This window comes from Dysidea avara, chromosome 2 (genome assembly GCF_963678975.1).
Source record: "Dysidea avara chromosome 2, odDysAvar1.4, whole genome shotgun sequence".
Lineage (NCBI taxonomy): Eukaryota > Metazoa > Porifera > Demospongiae > Dictyoceratida > Dysideidae > Dysidea > Dysidea avara.
Window position 1 is genome coordinate 39,171,181 of NC_089273.1, and position 24,548 is coordinate 39,195,728.

General features: G+C 36.8%; 1 protein-coding gene and 1 long non-coding RNA gene across 2 annotated transcripts; one reads left to right on the forward strand and one right to left on the reverse strand.

Moving 5' to 3' along the window:
* Window positions 1–590: 590 nt before the first annotated feature.
* On the forward strand, window positions 591–2,875 carry LOC136247291 (uncharacterized). Its single transcript, XR_010697317.1, has 3 exons — window positions 591–915; window positions 1,020–1,233; window positions 1,301–2,875. It is a non-coding gene; the product is annotated as an uncharacterized lncRNA (long non-coding RNA).
* A 19,769-nt stretch (window positions 2,876–22,644) lies between these two features.
* LOC136245012 (uncharacterized) lies at window positions 22,645–23,590 on the reverse strand. The gene is made up of 2 exons (XM_066036544.1): window positions 23,481–23,590; window positions 22,645–23,338 (listed from the first exon to the last, which is right to left on the reverse strand). The coding sequence occupies exon 2, from the start codon at window positions 23,272–23,274 to the stop codon at window positions 22,708–22,710; it is 567 nt and encodes a 188-aa protein (XP_065892616.1). The 5' UTR covers window positions 23,275–23,338; window positions 23,481–23,590; the 3' UTR covers window positions 22,645–22,707.
* Between the last annotated feature and the right edge of the window lie 958 nt (window positions 23,591–24,548).

The window sequence follows — 24,548 nt, forward strand, 5'->3', positions numbered from 1 at the left end:
CATAACAAAAATGAACGCCGGGTCTCAAATAAATTTCTATATGCAGCCATCATTTTTAACAATTCCGGGTGATATTATAAATGATGAAGTGAAGAACATTTTATAGTAAGAGTTCCTTTTAAGCTGGTATCTGTGAAATATGCTGAGGGAAAGAAGCATCAAGGAGAGTCCAGGAGAGCACAACACCAAGGTAAGAAGTTGACCCGTGAATGCCTATCAGATACATATATAAATCTTACAGTCGCCGGTCTCATTTAGTAGCCGGGGTAAAAAATTGCTTGAAAGAAATAAACACCTGGGCCATAATTCGATACAATGCGGTACATATCATCGTACATTTACCATTATCCTCCTTTGTTGTTTGTAAGAATAACGCAGAAAGTGTCCATCACTTTTGTACCATAATTCGAAGTAAGCAGTAGGCTATCATTCTCTATCTGTTGAACTGTGTAAGTGATACATTGCTTTTGTGAAGGTGGTGGTACAGTTATAGCCTTATACATTTAGTGTAATTCCTTGCGTTTAGGTGAAGCATACAAGTGATGAATTACAATGTAACCAGCTGCAGGCCAGAAATATTTGGCCTTTATAGAGAGGTAAATGTCCTCCCATACAGCAGCCATAGGCCACAAACCAAACTTTAACCGTTGTACAGGGACCTATATATTCAAGTTTAGTTACACATTCATGCACTTAACTCCATTTCAGTACACCACTAAACTATCGTATGCACACATGTAACAATTGGTTTAGTATTTGCTATCTTACAGTCGTAATGAGAACTCCATGCAGTGGGAACATCGATATCCAGAACTGACAGCAGTCTACCAGGCCATTCAGAACAGATATCGTAACATCAAGTTTGCTCTTATCACATTGCCCTGAAACTGAGAAGCATCCAGAAGAAAATACAATGTAAGTCAATAACATGTTGAGTGATATACAGAAAGCGTATAAATTAAATGTATATTCTGATGTGTGTTTGTTTATTAGTGTATTATGTACGCTGTGACTTATAGTAAACATGGTTCGACTGCAACATGCTCTCGATGCGTTTGTCAAAAACATGACCTGCTGATTCGTCCAGACCACAAGGATGATCATATGGTCAGAGATGTATGCGGTCACTAATAGTATGTTCCACTTTGCTGATAGAGAGTGTAGTGGTGAGGTGTTAAATGTTACCAGATCAGTTGACCTGTTAACCAGCTGGACCATGGATATTTTTGATGTGTAAGTGGTAGAGGATTTGTATATCAGTTCTTTTAGTGATCCCAATACTTATTATTATTATTACTAGGTCCAGGGCAAATACAACCAAGTACAATCACCAATGGGACAACCTACTAATGGAGCATGTACAAACAGTACATGACCAACACAGTGTGTGCAGGTAGAAAAGATGCACAGTAATACAATTCTATCGGAACTGACTGGCACATAAACATAAGGGATGTATTAGTATGCAATTACAATCAGTGATTATCCGACCATGGGAATGTGAGGATGTGAGATTGCACTTTAAATTGTGAGAATCACGGTACTGAATATGATGCCCACAAGCAGTAAAGCTTAAACATCCAACGAATACTTATTACATTAATTTTATGCAATTGTACACAATGTGTGTTACATGATATGTTTAAATGAGGATGGATTAAAATGCTGGATTAAGACATGGCTGGAGTTGCCAAGAGCAGACCACGGTGATGTTGGGATAAAAGCAGAGTATTTGAACTGTCTATCACCTACAACTGATATCTGAGTTATGTATATATTTAACATGAGCTGGGTCATTTGTACTAAAATAATCACATGATGCCGTGGATATGTTGCAAGACCAAAAAAAACTTGGAGAACAAAATTAATGTAGCTGAAATGCAGTACCAGAATTTCATGGATATGTCAGTGTGCACAAGTATGTGGAGCATTGCTGATGGCTGCAGACTGTAGCTACATATAATAAAAGCAGTTAATAACAAGTACAACCACGCACACAACAATTATCAGCCTAAGGGCACATTTTGTGAATGCTGTGGTTGTTCTCTCCATCAGCGTTCAGTATGTGGAATGTAATTTGGCAGTGAATATTTATGTTGTTTTCTCAGGGCCCATATCAGTGATCAGTCTGGGCACTCCTGGCACTAAAAGGCTTCAGGTAGAGAGCTATGCATCATCACACAAACTTACCAGTTGGAAACTGTACCTTCTTCACACAATGGCCTGCCAGGTGAGGCTTTCTCTCATCCCATACATGAGTGAAGATACCCTAGTTACGCAAGACTAAAGAAACAAAACAAGACTATCAGAGTGTTTAACCAACACAAACTAACCTCCAGCGATTAGTAACAACTTCTAATCATGCTGTTTATTAAGCAGGCGTAGCAACCACTTGTCTTCCAATCGAAATAGTCGCTGTCACCCACTTTCAATCACAAATGAACAGTAGTTCGCTTGTCTTGTGGGTGTCATGTGCTAACTGTTTTGATCGGTGTTAAATAGGATCGTTGTATGTTTCTATCACCTCCACAAAAGCACCTGCCCATTATACGATTGTCTCTTCATACAACATGGATTCTGTTCCCGGTGAGTGTGAAGCCTTAGGCCTTGTAGTTTTCTCAAACATTATTCATTTATTCATTATTAATGATGTACTTTTAACTGCATTTTGTATTATCTTTAGTACTTGGTTGTATAGTTACAAGGAAAAAAAGGCATGTGCCTGTTAATATGAATATGATGATCGTCAACAAATTTTAATATGTATATCATCAGTTCCACAGAGTTCGTAACAAAGTACTGCAATTTTCCAAAGCTGTCTCTATGGAATATATAAATGCTACTTTATTCATGGTGTAAAATGATACCTATAGGGATTTACCCTACAACAAATGTACAGTTTGCTAATGTAACAGAATAGTGGACTGGATACTGTGTATTAGTGTGTATGTGTACGCATGCATAAAGTTGAGTAGTATGCATTAATAAGAATATAGTGAAGAACCACATGGTCCAGTCCTTGTCCCATAATGGGGGCACCCCAGCCCGTTACACTAAGTTAATTTCAGCACAAGTAGATTCATGAAACTAAGAGTGAATAATAAAAGAGAGTGTATAACTCCAGTATGGGCCATCAAAAATGACAGCCACAAGTCTTTCTGGATTATAGTAACTTCATGCTCGTGATATAAGTGCAGATTGAGTGAGTTAACACTTTAGGAGGTGGTGACTTTGAATAGCCCCTTGAAAGTTAGTGTATGCAAGCCAAAACATCATTAATTAACACCTTCTGTAAATTCAAGGAAACTTAGGAAAGCCTGTGGACTTGTGGCTTTCATTTTTGATGTCCCTTACTGGAGTAAGACACTCTCTCTTTTATTATTTACTCTTGATGAAACTAAGTGAAATTAACTTTCCCTTCAGTAACATTATGTCAGTAATGTCACTTAGTAGTATTATTAAATGTAGTAATATGTACAGGAATTATACAATTTGTTGAGTTAGGTTTGATGTAGTTAGGAGTATAGTGGTCAATTATCCAAACATTCTGTCATCTGAACTGAATAGACAACTGTTCTATTAGACCACTTTGTGTAAGATTTACTGTCCAGGACTATTTTCTCAAAAAATACATCTGAACCCTGGCCTTACAATTTCTGGTATTGCCACCATAGTGTTAAAAACTTAAAGGGTCATCTAAAACACATTATCAACAATCAAATGTGTCTATGATGATATTATCTTAATCCACAATAGTGTATGGGGATTCGTTTATCTCTGTTCTTGCTTAATTAACTGGATGACTATATATCACAGGATAAGCATAGATGGCACTAACACATACTACAGAAATTACAAAGTATTTACTATAGGCACCATGGCTGTGAGACAACTATTCCTTGTTGTGTTTGTTCATTACACTGTATTCAAAAATGTATATGTGACTATGATGTTTAAATAGCCAGTGGTTGAACAATAGTTGTGTGACTGTGCAATTGGAGTATTTTTACCATACTGCAATAGGGACAAGGTTCTTGGAAATTAGGAAACCATAGGCCTTGTATGTGTTGTCAAGCCTAAGTGAAGTAACATGGTGAAGAAATTACAGTAGTTTACCACATTGCAGTCAAAGTAATATACAGTGTATAGGTATAAGAGTGTGTCCAGTCATCCAATCAACCTGGAAAACTTAAATAATATGGTTATTTGTAATTATAGTGATTGTTTACATCTCTCTCTATGCAGAATCCCAAAAAAGAGGAACTAGTGATGGAATTAAATCTATCAATACATTACCAATTTGGCAGGCCGGAATGGCAGCAGCTATACTGACACTGTAGAAAATGCAAGCTGGAGTGGGTACTTGTTCTTCCATCAGTACAGTGTTCATTAGAGTCAACAAATAATGTTGCTAGTGCTAATTCCAGTTATTGACAAACAACAAACAATTACAAACACATGTACTGTTGAGCTACCATAGTGGAAATATTAAAAACACAAGGAAAATCCATGGTACTTAAGTGACAATTAACCATCCTCCAATTAACTGGTTTTTTTTTTTGGCAACAAAATTGTTATTAACAGTAACTGTTTCTCTACTTGTTTCACGGTCTTCTTTACCTAATTTCAGTTGAGAAATTTTTGACATGAATCACCAATAGCTCACTTGAATGCTCCACCCATGAGGATGGCAACAAGGCAACCAATTTTCAATGATTTGCTAAAAGCGATGCTGCTTGAGCAGTGCAACAGTGTACCTGTACATCAACAAAATAAAATTTGCACAGGACTTAAATCTATGGAGTTCACAAATCTCGAGGATATTTTCTTCTTTAAAACAAGAATTACACTCCTGTGTTTGAACTAATATAGGAACGTTACAATCAATGAAACTTTAATGCCATTTTGTTCTATATGATGCTAGCATTCCAAAAATCTAACTTACAAGTCCATGTGATTTCTAATGCGAGTTATTGATCAATGAACATCAGTAGATACTGTGCGTGCATCTTATAAAGCTCAGTGCAGCCTTAACGGTTAACAAGGTCATATATGCGATACCCATGTTGAGGCCACATAAAATTAATGACTAGGTTCTCATCTTAAAATAGCAATATGGGCTGATTCAAAATTTTTTTTAGCTCACATGTCCCAGAGTGTGACTTTTTAGTTTGTTATGGCTAGCTACTAACTTTACATATTGCCTAACAGCTGAATTCAGTCATGAATAGTACAAAAAATGGTTGATGTGGCAAGAAAAATGGTGAAATCTGTACAGGTAAGAATGAGAGACCAATTACTAAGTTGGTATGGCCTGATATTTCAGGATTTTTTGTGATATCAGTGATATGTATAGTGCTGTGAACATACAGAGTTTACCAAAACCTGTTACTGGAAAGTGAATAACCGAATATTTCTTGTCTCATAGTGACATAATGGCACACAACATGCCTGCTGGAAGCCTTAAGGTGGTACCAAAAACATCCTGGATTACAATAACAGGGTATTATACAATCACATAATTACACATGTTTTGAAGTTATGTAAACGCTTATCAGCAGGAGTAATCTATGGTTTATGTGATGACACATGGATCTATGCTAGGCCATTATAAGACCTTCCATTTATAAAAGGCAAAAACGATCTTTTTTGGAGAAAACAATGTTTCTTGTCAGGTATCAGGCTTGATTTGAATTTAGAAAAAAATGAATCATGGCATGCATAAAGTGAAAAGTGGCTTGAACTCTATTACAGTTGTACAATACAATGTATAATTGTCCTCAGCTATATGGAATAATAATAACTACTATACTGTGCAGGCCTCTGTACAGAATTGAATGCATATCCAATTGAACATAAACCAAAATACTAGTCTAACTTAACAAAAGTCTTTAACTTCAACAACATGTGCTGTGAGGGCATTCCAGAGCCTTATTGATGATGGAAGGTAGGAATGTTAATAATTTGAAGATAAGAGAGAACTTTTACAGCTAGTCTACAAAAGGTAAAATAGCTCTTAAGATGATACCTGTCCTGCTTGCAGCAGGACCATGTTAAACACTTTCATACATTAACCTAAGTTCCTACAGCAAATGTCCAGTAGCATAGTTTAGTTTCAACGTAGCTAACATAATTATATGTTTTAGTTGAAGAGCTGAATCTATACATAAGGAACATTAAAGTCCCAAATTGGTTCACACTTACTGTTAGCTACCCACGTTTATTGTTTTAATGATGTAAGCTAGTAGAAAAGAATTGTAAAAAGTCAAGAGGAAATTAAAGCAACAAAAGTTTAGTTATATTCTAATCAAACACATAGCTAGTCACTTTGCCATGCACCAGTGAGGCTTGAATCCACAATCATGGAAATCACAGCTTTCAGCGGAAAAGTGAATTATGGTAAACATAAAAAAAAAATCTCTGTGTTGGATGTAGTGAATGAATGCAGTCTAAGGGAGACAAAGAGAGACAAATAAATGTGTTCTTAATTTAATAGCTCATGACTGCCCTATCTCGATCAGATGTGTTCTGCAATTTCTGAAGAGTAACATATCTAGCTTTACAAAAGTTAACTATTAGCAAATTAAAAAGCATATGTAAAAATGTATGCTAGAACAAAAAATAAGAACTCTGCCCTCAGCTAGATTTGAGCCTATAATATACCAGGCCCTATAGTACAACAATGAAGACATTCTATCAAATCAGCATTTTGCCCAAACTTTAAACAAATATACACTGTTGAATGGTACAGGTATTTACTTGTGAGTCTACAACTGTTATCATTTATGTATGTTTATCAATACACAACATTATCTTCTTCATTAAATCTTACCAACATCCATCAATGTGTTTAACATTGCTGAGTAAGTTAAATTCAGTATAATATACCTCTAACACAAGATTCGGTTCATCTCAAAAAATGATCCACCACAGATGTTCATCTAATATTGCACAGAAATGTTACAGTTTCACTGCCTACCCATGCACATCTATGGAACTCTTTGCCAAGAATAGATTTATCTCTCCTTATTTGCATTATCAAGTGTAAACTCTATAACTACATGTGGGAACACTTTATTCAAAATTTTGATGATACCAATTTGCATTCTTTTCATTATAACTATCCTTGTTGCCACTGCATGTGTCACAGCATCGATGACACCTTTGTACAGAGAACTTACCTAATTAATTTATTTTACCCAGGGAGAAATCAGTTGCAAGATTCTTGCAGTGACTTGCAAGAAACTTGCAAGTTTCTTGCAGGAATTGTGTGAGTTACTCATTGCTTGCAAGAAACTTACAAGAAAAGGGACATTTTCCATGCGAGAATCTTGCATGAAGACTTACAAATCTTGCACATGATGTCTCCCTGGGTATTTTTGTATGTTCCCCTTTCTTTAGTTTGAGTCCCAGGCAGTACTTGCCAGTGGCTCTCAGTACCTTTATTTGTACTGTCAAACATTAATAAATTGAATTGTGGTTTGCTAGCAAGTTTTACTCTAGCTAGCTAGCTACACCCTCACATTCACTGCACTATAACTGACAAATGGCGGCCATTAGAAACTGAGTTATTTTTTTACAGACTACAAGCACTAGTTTGATGCTTGATACATGCAGGATAACCAACTACATCAAATAGACAGGCAGTTTATAGTGAAAAACTTTAAAAAAAAAAAAAAAAAAAAAAGGCGAAAACCCAAAATTTGGCAGAAAAAAAAACTTTTGGCAAATTCTAAATAATTTCTCTTTAATGTGGCTACCTCCTAGCTACGCGTTAGCTGATCAGATGTAGCTACGATAGACTATGGAGCGATGGGAGGGATGCGTAAGTTTGCTATCTGTATATGAATGTAGTATGGACTCGCATATGGAAGCGTGTCATGTCAGTTAGCTAATGTCGAGAGCTGAATGTTTAGTTTTACAGTGAACCCCTCGGTGAACTTACAAGCAGTACATATATACCTAGTATTTGGTCGTCCCTTACGAAGCGATGAACTTCCTTATGACACAACGAATATCGAATGCAATGGCGGATCCAGGATGGGGCATTGAGGCAAATGCCCTCCCCCCAACCCAAAATGTGAACATTTTGCTAGTATTTACCGAAGTGAACCAGTCAAACACATTAACTAGCTGTAAAATTGTCACCCAGCACCTTCGTGCGTACTATTAAGCGCCTCTAAACATAATTATCGTTGCTGTGTTTATAGACATTCGTAACCTTTTAAACAGCATTTTAGACTTCACAACCATCTGCAAAGGCCAATAAATGGCAGTAACACTACTAAGAGGTGATTATTTGCTGCTTCAAAAATGCAGTAACTAACAAGTCCTACAACTTAGCCTGTTTGTGCCCCCCTCCCTGCCAGCTCCTGAATCCATCCCTGGAATGTGAAATCATAGGTTATAAAGGGGTGAAATCAATGCTCCATACTCCATAGTAGGGCAAACCTTTAATGTCAAATCCCCACCATTGGCCCCTGTTGTAGCACGGAGATTTGACATAGCATAGAAAGTTACAACAAAAAATACTTGGGCACTTATTGAATGGTTGTCAAAGGTAACAGTTTCGTGTCAGTGTAGCCCCACCTATGCCTGAGGTAGGGGGGGTGGGGGAGTGGTGGGGCAATAAATTGATAGGTGCATTATCTCTTGGCAGTGCTGCATGGCCGATTTCAACATGTGGTCTCACTATAGCATGTGCAAATCACTGGCCATTTTTGTAGGGAAAAATAAATACGATGTCAACTGGAACTTATCAATCAAGCAATGATAAAAACTGGGTAGTTTAAGGACAAAAACCATTGACATGGTAAAAAAAGATACCTTTCAGACATTAGTATTGATAAAGTAAGACTACAAAACACAAATCCGGATTACGTTACACAAAAATGATGTATTATAGTGCCACGCCTTCTTGTTAAACCTGTCTATAATTAGCAGAAAAAAGCACTATAATAATTATGGAGGCTTAAATATTTTAAGGATAAATTTTTCTCTGTTAACCCGCAAAACATCAAAATCAGCAAAAAATTTCTCCTTTAGTATAGCGGGTTATTGTTGCGAGGTCCAAATTTTTGTGAGGTGGCTCCAGCATAAATTTCTGCGATTTGCAAAGACTTGTGAATAGAGGTTGAGCAGGGGGCGTAGCAGCATCACGTTTATGTATCATTAACTTTCATACATGCACGTGCAGACGCCATTTTGAGTAGAAGCGTTCATAGAGTACTGTTGGTGCCACATGTCCAGACTTCCTCGGGCAAGGCTGAACAGAATAAACATTTGTACTTGAATTGTTGTATTATTATTCTTAACTCATGTTTACTTCATGCCATTTAAACTGCATATGTTACTAGTATCATCATTAGCTTCAGTGGTACGAAGAACTTCAACAGAGGATCCATCTTAAAAGTTTATTTGAAGCATCAGACTGTTCACTACATATATATATACTGAGAATATTGGTTTGGGCAGCAAAGAGCATGCACAGCAGTCTTAACTTAGCCCAGCTATGCATGTACATAGCCACATAGTATGCACTTCTCCAATATTTTTAGTAGCTATACCCAGACTTTCAGTGGCATCAAGCCATCAATGATATGCTTTGAGAATACTTTAATAAAAGACAAACACAATTGATTCTTCTGTACACTGTTTGTGGCTGAACTGCACTACTGGTTACCAGCCATTTATACCCATCTAAACCTATCTTTCTTCATTGTACAAGCTGATGGCAAGAACTAGATGATTATACACGTCTGGATACATACACCAGAGGGAACAGACCAATCAGTCCATTCACGGAGGATTCAGCAGTGCAAGCAATGTTACTCTTACTCTCTAAGCAGCAGTACAAATCTTTGGCACATTCCACAATTTTCATTTTATCCTTATATCTCCTTTTCTTTGTCTTTAAGCCCTGGATGTTACTTATAGAATACTCAAATGCCACTGTACTTCACTATGAACATTTTTACTCAAAATGGCATCCGCACATGCGTATGAGAGTTAATGATATGTAAATGTGATACTGCCATGCCCCCATGCATAACCTCTATATGTATGAATACTGAAGTTTAGGGGAGACTCTTCTCACTCGAAAATAAAAATCTGCTAGCAGAAAAATTTTGTGAGTTGCACTTTTATTTGCAAAAATTTGGACCTTGTACAGATAACCTGCTATACGGCATTTTACACAGTATTGAGGTTTTCACCAGTGTTGGAATCCATGTGATGCCGTGCGTGAGTATGTAGCGGATAGCGTGATGGTAAACTCAGTCCTTTGCCATGATGCTAACTAACACACCTGTAGCTATTGGTCATATAGCTATTGGTTAGCATGAAGGCAATGGGCTGAGTTTGCCATCATACTTTGCCAAAGGATTCGGAGGTTGAACATGATGTGTTCTTTCAGGTTCTGGTGGGATGGCATATAAGAGAGTGACTGAGAGGCTTATAGTATCAACAGGGGAGGAGCATTATTCATTGGTGATGTGCTGGCTACATTGCCATTTATCTGCAGAAATAAAGGTATATTGTATGCGTGCATGTGTGTGTGTGTGTGCATGCATGTGAGTGTGTGTGTGCATGCATGCGTGTTCATAATATTGTATTTTGCGTGGGAGGATCAAAGCGATGCCACATATCGTATTGTCCATACAGTTATGCAGCTAATTGGGCAAATACAGTACACTTGGGCAAATACAGTACAGTTATGTGGAGAATTTATTTAAGGAATGTTATGTAAACACACTGTAAATCGCTAAACCACCCAAACTAATCCTACGAGTTCGTTCTACGGCTAAAATAGACTGTATAAACACTTACTGATCATCTGATCACGAAGCCTTTTAAACACGACTCAGCACAATTGATCACATGCGTGACATTGTAAATCGCTAAAATTAGCCAAACCAATCCTATTAGTTCATTCTACGACTAGAAATAGATTAGTTAAACACTTACTGATATACTGATCACCAAAAATCGCAGCGGTTTGAGTACTAGAGAAAATTGCTCCGAGCCAGATGACCAGGAAGTACAATATAACAGTTAAAGCACCACCTATGCTTGTGTGTATGAAAAATACAGCACTCTGGGGTGTCTTAAAGCAAATACAGCACTTGACTTTGCCTCAAGCTATATTAGCCTCTCGACACGCCCCCTCGTGCTGTATTTTCCATATATACGTGTGGTGGTGCTTTAGCTATAATATATTGTGGGGTTGTACATTAAAGTCAGTTAGTACATGATGTACCATAGGCTCTTAAGGCACTACTGGATATTCAACAATGTGACCTACAGCTATCATGTTGCTGGGATGGGAGGACAAGATAGATAATGGTGGAAAACCTTTAGGAAAGAGTGCTCAGAGATCTCTTGAAGGAGTGTGTAAGACAGCTAAAGGACTGCACAAGCATTTTAAGGTAAAGAAAGTAGTGTATAACTAATGGTAGTATTCTTACTATTAACCCTGTATGTACACATCGGTACGATGTATTGTAACTCTGACCAACTTCAATACTGAGTGACAGTGGTGTGTGTGTATGTGTGTTGTATTAGAGTATTTGTACAGGCCCAGCAGTAGAAGTGCTGATCCAAACATATTTATTAGTCAGAGTGTTGCCAAAATTTTAAGAAAAAGGCTAGTGAGTGAACCGGAATACAGGAATACAATCTTGAGTCAAGAAATATAACCCAAATATTCTAATAGATATATTGGAATATTAGAGTGTCTTTCTACATTCTTATAGGACGCAAGTTGTTAATAAGGCTTCTAATTTGGTCAGTGACACTCTGGCCTTACCAGGGACTAATAAAAGAAGGGTTTTTTGCTATTGATGAGTGGACCATATATGACAAGGTGTGTGTGTGTGTGTGTGTGTGTGTGTGTGTGTTCTTTGCAGTGTTGTAAATCAAGTTGAATCATACTGTATATATTGTTCAGTTAGTGTGAAATAACAAGCTACATTGTACATGTATATACACACCATAGTGAGTAACCTGTCTTAGAGCTACTAATATAGAAATTGACCCCTTCATTTTTGGATTCCCTAATTTTGAATTGCTTACATTTTTATATATACATCCAACTGCATATCTAGACCACATTAAGCTTAAAGTGACCGACTACTTACTGCAACCTACAGAATTCTGAAATTACTGAATGAAATTTTTTAAGTTTTGTACATATCATAGTTGGTCTTGTAAAAATTGCTATGTTTGTGGACTTTGTGGTTGTACACTTGTTCATTTCTTAGTCACTACAACAAATAACTGAACAACAGCCACTGAAGGAGACCATACAAGACTCAGCTTGTGGACTACTGTCTTACTTTGATGGGGAATGTATCAGAGAATCACTAACACTCATAAAATCCAGTTACCAACAGGCAAGTGTAGCACTTAACCATAGCTATGTATTTTGTATACTAGTTAAAGTACTGCCACGCATACGATATGGATATAAAAGCACGAGGGCGTGGGTAAGAGACTATTATACCTGTAGCATGAGGCGAAGCTGAGTGCTATATTAGGCTTGAGACCATGCCCGATTGCTTTTATTTTCATATTGTACAAGCGTAGTGGTGCTTTAACTGGTTTAAAGTGCTGACTTGTCATCTTGAATTGCTTGGAGTGTTCATTTTGTGAATTCGAACCGCATTGGTTTTCAGTCATCAGACAATCAGTAAGTGTCTATGTAGTACAGTTGTGGTAGTAAGTATCCCCTTGGCTACTTTTGGCGATTAGAGATGTTATACATGTGATATTGTTTTTTGTATTTATTTTCCAATCAATGCATAACTGTTCTTTATTTTTCATAACCGTACTTTATTGAGATGCAAATGGAAAATATAGCACACTTGAATGTGTCATGGAAAATAAAGCACTCTTTTCGCTGTGATCTTGCCAACGCAAAGTACTTAGGCCTTGACTCTAGGCCTTCCAAAAAATTGTTCATATTCATATTATTGTCATTGAAGTTCATTGTCAAAGCTTAGTCCTTATATATCCTTCCATACAACAATTGATTGTGGGTTTTACTTATCACATCCAATTATTGACTATGACTATGCATTATAAATTCACAGTACTGTTATGTGAAGACTGTATTTAGAAGAAAGTTTGTATCCAAATTGTTTGAAATAAGTCTTCATCAAACATGGTAACTTTGTAATGAACTAAATGTTAAATAGTTGGGATACATCTTTAAAAATGGCAAGCAATAATTGGCACAATATCAAGAGTCAAGTGGCCAAGAAACTATGAAGTGCACACTCAAATATATAGTATCCCAACCTACTACAGCTCCATTTTGGTCCATGGTGTGCTCCACCAGAAACCTGATGGTTAGAAGGTTAATAGCAATGTTATGTATTTGGCATTTAAATCAACAAGATTCTAGTGTTATCAAATGGTACAGTAGTATCGTTTAAGTAGGGATCCAGGTGAAACTTTTGCACACTAGCCAAAACTCTGCCTTCAAAAAATCATCCCAGAGACATTTTACATTACGAAAATCACCTTTGTGGAATAGTAATAGTCCATAGTACATACTATTAAATATAACGAAACACTTACAGATGGCCAGATATAGAATTCTTTGAAAATTGCCAAAGCTCGAATTTTAGTCTCACTGCTTGACCACAGTCGCAAGGCTAGAGGTCAAACGAAGCAGCACATGGTTACCATTATACGCCACAACAACAAACTCACCAGTGGATGTGCCTTTTGAGGTTCCGACAAGTGTAGACCCTCTGCGCCTTGTGTTTTCTTTTATATTCAGTCAGGCTGCTTGTCTTCTTCTTCAACCAACAAAACCATATCGAGGCGTTAATTTTTAGTATCAACGTTTTCTTTCAGCAGCATATGTGACCGGATTTGCGAAAAGGTACCTTTTTCACACACAAAATTTGACCCATTTTTTTGGACTTTAAAGCTTCATAATTTTTGATCATGGCATATAATTGCTTGAAATTTTCAATGAATGTAACTACGTATTTGGCTACATTTTGATACTAAAAGCAAGTTAATCGGTATGAGGAGTTAAATGTTACATCATTTAGTTTGCTGGTATGTCAAATGTGTGGAAAAGGTACCTTTTTGCAAATCCGGTCACATATTTAGATGCCACAGAATTATTTCAGAGTTGGATTGCAGTCCCAGCGCTACTATGAGAGGTACACTTGCTAGTAGGCCTGAGCCTATTGTGCTCAAAATTTTACCTATTATTCTTTCCAGAATTTCCCAATAAATTCTCCTATTATTCTTTTTATTATTCTTGTATCCAGCCTATTATTCCATAATCATTCTCATTCAGTATATACCTGTGGCTAGTTGCTTAGTTTTCAAGATGCTGCTATAAGTAGTTTTGTCCAAATTATTAATAGCCATATATGAAGCATTCCACCTTACACATCATTTTACTATCCATAATAGTTACAGCAGACTTAGAATAGCTATCCACAGTAATAATTCAAGTGTATTTAATTATTAGTGTATAGCTATGTACTAAGTTAGGTAGATAATAATGCTCAAAGACTTAAAGAGATACACTGGTATAAGATGTACAAGTTTCAGAATTGCAGATAATCACGCAGTTGAATCCCTGATGTTGGCTGCAGATTATAACATGAAATGATCTGACTGCTCTACTAGAGTATTTGAGCGTTCTATTAGAGTATATCGATCTGTTAGAGGCTTTTCAACTCCTTTCAGCCAGCACTGCTGTCAGCTTTATATCATTTGTAGTAGCTTAACTCTTTCTTTTAGGTAATCAAGAAGAGACACGCCCCCTAATTCCACCGATTATTTCCGTGGTTGTCCGATTATTCTAAAATTATGCCTGTAACCATCCTATAATTCCGGAATTATTCTCATGAAATTAGTGACCTATTATTCTCAAGATTATGCTGGCATAATAGGCACAGGCATACTTGCTAGATATCTGCAACTTCACGATTGGGATCTGGTTTGTGATAGGTTTGCGACCACGCCCACCAAATAAAGATCTAGGTGGACTAATAGCGAAAGAGTACAGAAACCTCACCTCTTAACAATCTAGCTATTCTATTTACTTAACAATAAACAAGATCAACTCACTCCTTATTGGTCTAGCTAGCTACACATCCCTTGGCTGACTTGAGATATACTCTAAAGCAACAGTCACTTTAATACCACAGTCATGTATGATAGAACAGTTAAAAGTTACATTATTCTGGTAGACATAGCTATTTTTTATAAGAGAAAGAGGCAATCACAATATAAAATTAATATATTACATTCATAGTAGTATTGTTCTAAAGGAGACAGATGCCCCTCAGCAACAGCAAGGTTGATAGCTGGAGGAACACAGTGACGCTTGGATGTAGAATGCGATCCCCTGATACACTTGTTACTGAAGAGCGCAGCAAGGAGAACCCCAAATTACAGCTAAGCCTGCCCATAACCACAGAGTATGGGGAACTCCACTTCTCACTGAGCAAATGGGCAAGATGTTTATAAGTAATGGTATCTTCCTTCCCCATACCTACAGATGTGGAAAGTACAAGTGAACTAATACAAGTTACAATGTAGCTAGCTGTGCCACAACCAAAAAAATTAAACAAACCAGTATTGTAAAAAATTGTTAAATTAAAAATTAAGTAGGGATCTAGGCAATAAAATGATGGTATTACAGTATAGCTCAGTGGGAAAGTCCCTACTTTGGCACATTAGCTATTATTATTTTGTGTAATGCTAAAGTAGGGACTTTCCCACTGAGCTATGCTGTAACACCATCATTCATCTCTTGCGTCACTACTTTTATTGCATAGATCCCTACTTCATTTTTAAATTAACAATTTTTAAAAAAATACTAGTTATTTCAGTTTGTAAGTCTTAATATTGTCTGGTACATAGTTGAATTCCCTGTACTGTTGTGTATGCCACAAATACTATACAATTTCTTGGTTGGCTATGATCAATACCCACCCATCCAGTATACAAAATAAGAGTTGACCATTTGCCATTTTCTGAGCAAAGTAGGCTGCTGACCGACCAATGCAGCCATTGGTAGGCCATTTGTGCCAACCATATTTTTCGTACTTGTATTTATTATTATTAGCCTTTACAACATGTATTATGATAGTTATTATTGTTTCATCATTACCGTCCATTATCAACTCTGTTCAATCACTACATAAAGTCTTCATCCCATCTAAGAACCAACTTTATGCACATGCATAAACTAGGACATTGCAGCATGTGTTTAACTCAATAAATGATTGTGGTTTTCAATTTGTGATGAAACATATGATGACATTACCGGTGATAGAAAAATAAAATATTCACACTATGATTATGACGGCTGTTTTGTGGTTAGAATTTCCAGCGCTGTTGAATGGTGACAAAAAAAGTTCTGCCGACGGACAAACCATTTGTGATAAGTTTTGATTTAATTCACAAGAAACTTTAGCAACAATAGCTAGGTAAATAGTTATAAGTGGTGCCACTTAACTTGACTCAAAACTTGGTGCTTTGTAACAATGTAAATATAACCTGTGTACAAAATGTACAATGATAGCTGCACAATTTCATGTATTTTGTACAATAAATCAATTGTATTGATTTATTGCATAAAATAGAAATTATAGCTACTGCACACATAATTACGATACAGACAAATGCAATTGATTTTCTGTATAAAATATGTACATCAAATTTGTTTGAAAGTAGTTTCAGATTTGATCTCGGAGTGTTCCATTTCCTCCAAACCCTTAGAAGGCTTGTGCTTCACACTGTGCAGGGTGTGTTTCACACACGCACGCACGCATGCATGCACGCACACACACACACACACACACACACACACACACACACACACACATACACACACACATACACACACACACACGAGTACACCTCTGTTTTAATTATAATAACCATACAGTTTTTCAAACGGCCAATCAAATTTACTTTTGACTGGCCATTCTGTCCAAGCAATACATTATGCTTATATTGCACTCTGCTCATTACACTTGTTTATTGTTATGCAGTATGTATCCAGGAGCCCATACGTGTTGCAACTTGTGGTGTTTATGGACTCCTGTTGTGACTATAACTATAGCAGGCTTTCAGATCTAACAGTGTTGCATTGTAGGTACAGAAAAGTTGGAAACGCCACAACTTAATAATGTACATACTAATTACATACTACCACTATTACTACATGTCAACAGTACAAATATTACATAGAAGACATGCAACTGTTATTACTATTCATGTTCACACTGTTTGTAATGTTTGAAGTTAATCCATGTTGACATCAACTGTGATGTATCCAATGCGATAAACTTCACCAGCACTGCCACGATATATGTCAAAGTACAATCCCTTGGTAAGATCAAGATTTCGTTGATAGTTTGCTATATATACAAATCCCTCATCGTGCTCAGTGTGGCAAGATCTCCATTTCTCACCCGGCTTGATTTGTATCTTAATCTCACTGGAGTAACCTTGTGGGGAAATTGGTGTAAGACCATAATTATCAGTTACTGCATTGTAAGTACATTTTTGACGTCACTTTCAGCCAAGTAACATGGACGGTGATCAACATAGTTACCTTGTCAACTACTTAAAAGCCTATGAATCTTTCTCCATCACTAATTCCAAAATATGAATCATGATCACTAGAATCAGCCCACACTGTATCCATAGCAATTGTCATAGTAACAGTTACACATTTGCTATCATCATCATCATTAGTTAGAACACCAGGAGGAACCAGTTGAACTTGTAAAACATGTTAGTTATAAATTCCAGCAAGTATTTCCAGGTAGTTAGGTTTGTAGGTATATGACCCATGAATAGTGGCATAGTTGCTCAATAATTTTGGACTCATCACCTGGTGGTAAGGTAACAATGATTTGATGAGTTTTACCTAACAGAAGAAAAAAATGTTGAATTCATTATGCTGTTAGATGTAACATGCATATTGTATTTACATTAATTATGTTATATATTAATGTATGAACCATAAAGAATATCACTTACCTCAGTTTTAGCTTCTGCTGTTGTAGCAAAATAAGTTGCTGCCAGTATCAAAACGGTATTCAGTACAAGTGCCATCTTATCTAGTTATCAAAAGCACAAGTTGTTCTTGGTAGTATCTTGATATTCCACTTAAAGTAGTTCATTAATACCTTAACTACTAAAGGTAAAGCTACTTGCGTTCTTTTATAGCTAGCTAGTGACCTTACAAAAAGCAATTACAAACCATGATGTGTACATTCACTGTTCATGTACAAAATCTATCAACTACGAAAAGGTTACATGTCACTTGATACAGGACAGAACATGCTGTATAACATGTGACTATCAACCTTATATATTTTTGTATCATACTTGTACATGCCTAACATGCTTGATCAACCATTTGGGAGTCATCGACTGGTGATATGGTAGTTCACCTAAAGATTATTTATCCATATCATACAGTAGTATTGTACCATATAGTAGGGATCATAAAGGAGTGGGCATGGTCAATGAAAAAACATCACCTGAAAACCAGTCTCACTTTTCCCTGATGACGATGAGACAGTATTGGTTTGGTAAAACTAAACCCAAACAAGCCTTCAAATCGACCCGAAAAGTTTTCAACAGGTTGCTACTGGCTTTTAAAAAATTATTAAACGAAATTTTCGACTGACTTGACTGCCTGACTGCCTGACTGACTGACTGCCTGACTGACTGACTGCTTGACTGATGCCTTCAGACAAGTGTAACTTGATAACAGCTAAGGCTACGGACTTGATTTTTTCACTGTTTGACGTCACTTCGGCCCAAGAGGCATACCACAGTATGTACAATGCACTCTTCATGGACTTACCAGTGTCCTCCTTTGTGTCCCATTCATTTTTGCTGACAGCGAAAAGTGTGGATTTGGCAGTAGCATGTGATGGCTTCCCTTCATAACAGAAAGTGTCCGTATTTTTCGTAGTGACTACTTCGATTACAGATGTGCTTTTCGAACAGTTCTTGATTCGTAATGCTACATAACAGGTTGAACATAGCTGACAATGAAGCATAATGAATACTTCACTTTTCAGATGATAATTGATAGCTGGGGCACACAGCGCTATTTCTTTCTATTGATGCAATGTGTGTGGGTTCACCAGTCATAACAAATTTTTTTTTGCAAAAAAAATTAACAAACAAGTACACAAAATTTGGAATTTTCAACTAGAGTAGGGACCATAACACATCGGAAAAAAGTACTGAAACAAACTGGAGTAGTGCACAATATTTAATCACAGTAAAACAATGAGAAGTGTTATATCCCTACTGTGCTCAAGATACCATAATGGAAATTGACAGTGGGAATATAACACTTCTTGTTGTTTTACTGGAAATGCTTGGTTGCTTGTGGTGGTGTGGCTTAAGTTAATAACCCAGCAATAAGCCAATATTTTAATGCATGCTACCACCCACATTATACATCTTTATAGGAATGTCCACACAGTAGAAATAATGCAAATTGAATGAGTATTTATTTGAATTACTTGCGTCCACACGTAATTTGCATTGAAGTAATTCGAATTGAAAGTGGTTTACACGAACCCACCTCTACAGGTGGTTTGAATGCAAATTGGCTGATGAATTGGGATAAATTTTGCTACATCATAATAATGCAATGCTAGTTACGTAGCATGTGAGGGCTTGACACGTTTGCCCGTGACCTTTGTAAATAACAGTGGGTAGAAATACAGAAGCACTTGGTGTGATAAAAGTACAAGGACGTGTCTAAGCAGTGTTTCATCATTGTAGCTAGCTCTTAGAGTTTGAAACAACCCCATACCATTTATGCACCATCAGAGGTCTTTTGTACTCTGCTCGTAGAAATCTTTGCGGTACATTACAAACACAAGAATAAGCATTACTATGAGCTATTCCTTTCATTCTATCATTAAACTCACTGTTGTTATTGTTATTAGCACTTTACAGTGACCAGCACTGAAAGTCTGACAACATGTACTGCAGCCTTTGGATTACCTAACCTAACAAGAACTGGTAATTTTCTGTTTACCACACTAATAAATTTAGTGATGCGCATTACACCATATTGCATGTGGACATGTTCTAGTCAGACCCATTACAGATGACATTTCCTTTTATACTGTTACTTCTGTCAATATTGTCTAACCAACAATAATCATGTTAGATTACTTGAATTACTTGTTTATCACTCAGTCTTACATATTATGCTGCTTCAGAAATTTGACTGGCACCAAAGTTCTGACCAAATATGGTTATGTGTGATATGTTTGATGACTGGTTGTTTATGTGGTTGTGCCTTACTGTCACTAAATTAATCAGTTAATTCAACCAGATAAGGTTGTGTACTTACATTGATGAGATGTTTCTCTTTTAACTATAACTTGTTGGTCTCGTGTTTACGCAGACCTGGACTATATACTTGCATATGTTTTGAACTGTTCCGTAATGTGACAAAAGCAGGCTGTGCGACTCTCGAGCTTATTTAAGGCATACCCAGCCAACAATATACTAAACACCAATACTGATCTGACATACTGATATAATAAAGTGTAGCCATTAAGCCTGGAGGAAACTAAATATAGACTATTCTAGTTAGATAGTAGTTCAAAGTGCTAACAATCACGTTATGGCATGGCCTCAGTTAACCCAGACAGTAAGCTACTGACAAAATTAATTGTAAACTTTGACAAGCCATAGAAAACACATCTAGCTAACATACAATACTTATTAACCATACAATAAATAATCACGTTGGAAGTAACCATTGGTAGGCTTGAGTCTATTATGCTCCAAAATTTCCCTATTATGCTTTGGCATTTCCTCAATTTTCTGTCTATTATGCTTGATTTTATGCTTTTCAGAAATGCATTATGCTTTTATAATGTGTCTTTTCTTTGTGCAGAAAAGTTCTTCATATGACAGGAGAAGTGTAACTTTAACTACAGCGTACCAGCAATAGCTTGAAATTGGGATGTGTTCCAGAGTTGGTAGGCATATTAGAGCAGAGGTCAGGGCATATCTATAGTCCCTCAGAAACTGTAGAGATTTTTTGTCTATACCTTTGTGGTTTTGTATACAAATAATTATGTATAAATATTATGCATGTTTTCTGATTGATCTTCTGAGTTGTAGCAATTGATATTAAAAGGACAGCAACTCATTTCCTGAATTCCTTTTGCATCCGGTTCCTAATTTGAATTCATGTGGACATGCCTTATATTTAAGCAATAGCTTGTAAAGATTGGCCGGTTGTTTCAAGTCGTGTTCCTGGTTCATTCATCCCATGGTTACATTTTGTAGGTCTCCAATTTGATACTTTTGTATTGTTATTAAATATTGTATCAATGTATCTTAGCCACATGTTTATTTCTATAGCTTCTCATAGTGTAGCATTGTTTTCTATATAACAGAGAATATAATGTGGCTCAAATGTGGAAAGTATTTTGAGAATTCAGTTTATATCAGTATCACAAGTGTGTTTTGTCATCCCTGAACCATATGGTTACAGGGAGAATTCTTTGAGGTGGGAGCTTCTTCTTGCATCGTGTAAATGTGGTAGTGGTAATAGCGAGTTCTCACTTGCTCCATAGCTTCAATCCACTTCTCTCAACCGTGGACTTCAGTCCATCCCTGTACAAAATCTTTTCTGGCGGTTCTTTGCTCTCTTCTCTGCTCAGTTACTCGTTCTCTGTTATGGCAGACTGGCTCACACATGATAACACTTTTAAAAAGTCTTCTACCTAAGTACTTAGCTTTCTCACTGACAATAAAACTGCTTCACATCTCTGCATTGTGTACGCTCACTGTAGCACTCATTTAGTTGCATACATGTTGCCAATCCTGTCACATCTTTATGGTCTCTTGATCCCTGTGACACTCAACCTAACAGGTATAAAATCAACCAGTTAACCTGGTTGCAAACACTTGATCATTAATTGTTACTGTGACATGTTGACTATAAATGGTTATGATGTACTGTGCGGATGGATGATTTGTGGCAGAGAAGCAGGTAGATCCACGATACTAAGCGGATAATAAAACTGCGCCATAGACAATTGGCTGAAGTGTTTGCTCCATTTCTCCTGAACAACACTTGTTTCCTTCCACTGTCACTTACTGATGTTTGCATGTCTGTTGTCATTGTGTGTAACCATGTAGTGTTGTATGTAGTAGATTAGTGGATAAAAAAAACTTAGCCTCTTGTGGTAATCATCAAATCCAGCTGTGATTATGTTGAGCGACTCAAGCACTACTATAAACTTCAGCATAATTATCACCACTTGCTGTTAGAATGCTGAGCTAAGGCATACAATTATCTGAAGAGAGTTGGAGATTCTGGCCAAGTACGTAGTTACAGCCATAGGCCTGCTAGACAATTGTGTTATGACTATTATTTTGCAATTAGTTAATACGTAGATTAACAGTTGATTTTCTAGTTCTGTAGTGTGAACTATACAAAGTTACCTAGACCCCTTTGTGGGTTATATGTATAATTACTCACTAGTCGCACTATTGCATAACTGTAAATATGCTTTTTGAATATTGTAACGATTTTGTAATGGAAACCAACATAACATACCAAACATATACGTAAATTATCTACTATTCAACATTGTATCAAAGACAATAACTATTACTGGTTCACGTTCACACTGTTTATAAGGTTTGAAGTTAATCCATGCCAACATTAACTGTGATGTATTTAATACGATAAATTTCACCAGCATGTGTGCGATACACTTCGAGGTACAATCCTTTAGTAAGATCAAGATTACGTTGATAATTAACAATAAATACAAATCCTCCTTCATGTTCTGTATGGCAAGATCCCCATTTCTCACATGGCTTTATCTGTATCTTAACCTCACTGGAGTAACCTTGTGAAGGATTTGATAACTTAGCATCAGAACGTTCATGTACCCTATTTGTAAGTACATTGTTGACATTGTCACCTTCAACTTTGTAACATGGATTTGTGATACGGTTGTCAAGTAAATAAAAGCCAATAAATCTTTCTCCATCACTTATTCCAAAAGATGGATCATGATCATTACTATCAGCCCACACTGTGTCCATAGCAATCGTCATAGTAACAGTTACACATTTGCTATCGTCATTATCAGTTAGAACTCCAGGAGGAACCAGTGGAACTTGTAAAACATGTTGGTTTTCTATCCCGGCAAGGATCTCAAGATAGTTAGGCTTGTAGGTATATATATGACCCATGAATAGTGGCATGTTTGCTCAGCCATTTGGGAGTCATCAACTGGTAATAAGGTAACACTGTTTTGACAAGTTTTACCTAATAGAAGAGAAAGGATAAGTGTTTTTCACATCATTAAACTTCAAAGATAGAGCACACCTTCACCTACATTGAGGTATAACACTGCTCTACTTACTAGTATTGGTGAACTATTTGAGATATCATTAAGACTAACACTTACCTCAGTGTCAGCTTCTACTTTAAAACAAGTCACTGTCAGTATTAAAACTGTATTCAGTAACAGCACCATATTGTTGTTAAAAGCACGAGTTGTTTCTTGAGTAGTTAAATTTAGTATTGTGTGATGTTTATTGATGACATCTCCTTTTATAGTAGCTTTTGACTACTACTTGTGTCAACATTTTCTAACCAACAATAATTATGTTATATTACCACTAACAAGTTACAAATTATTTGTTTATCACTCAGTGAATGTTAATTTTACATAGCTATATGCTGCTTCAACAATATTACTGGCACCAAAGTTCTGACCAAATATGGTTATGAGAGATATGTTTGATGACTTTTTGTTTATGTGGTCATACTTTACTGCCACCAAATTAATCAGGTAATTCAATCAGATTAGGTTGTGTACATTGATGAAATGATGAAAATAATATTTCTCTTATGACTATAATTTGTTGTTCTCATGTTCACCTACACCTGGACTACAGGGGCGTAGGAACAGGGGGGGCCACAGGGGCCAGGGCCCCCCTAGTCTGTGACCATGCATATAGAGAACAGGCCAGGTCTTATTCAGTTGCCAGCAGGAGCCATTTTACAGTAATACATCACGTGATATAACTATACCTACTTGCGCTGATGTATTGTCTTCCCTGACTGACGATATTGATTGGAGACACCGAGGGAGACACTGAGTGAAAGCATGCCCAGTTTATTTGAAATAATTGTAGAGGCGCTAAAATGCTGTGAAATATGTTAAAACTCACGTGGTGCTAGCACATGGTGACACGTGTTAGATAATTATCGAAGAGCTGTTTTATGTCTCGGCAGAAAACTTTAGACGAATTGTTTTGTACCACTAACAGAGGCTCACAGAATTCGGTTGTTAGTGAAGGAGCTTCTAAAGGAGGCTCCTCAAGCGGTACTAGCGGAGGTGGATCTGAAAATCCGCCTTGTTTTAGCCATAACAGTGTGCGTAATGATGGATCTGTGAGCGTGAATCTGATGGAGGTAGCTGAATCAGAGCAACCTCACTCGTTTGAACCAGAGAGCTCAAGTCAAAGTT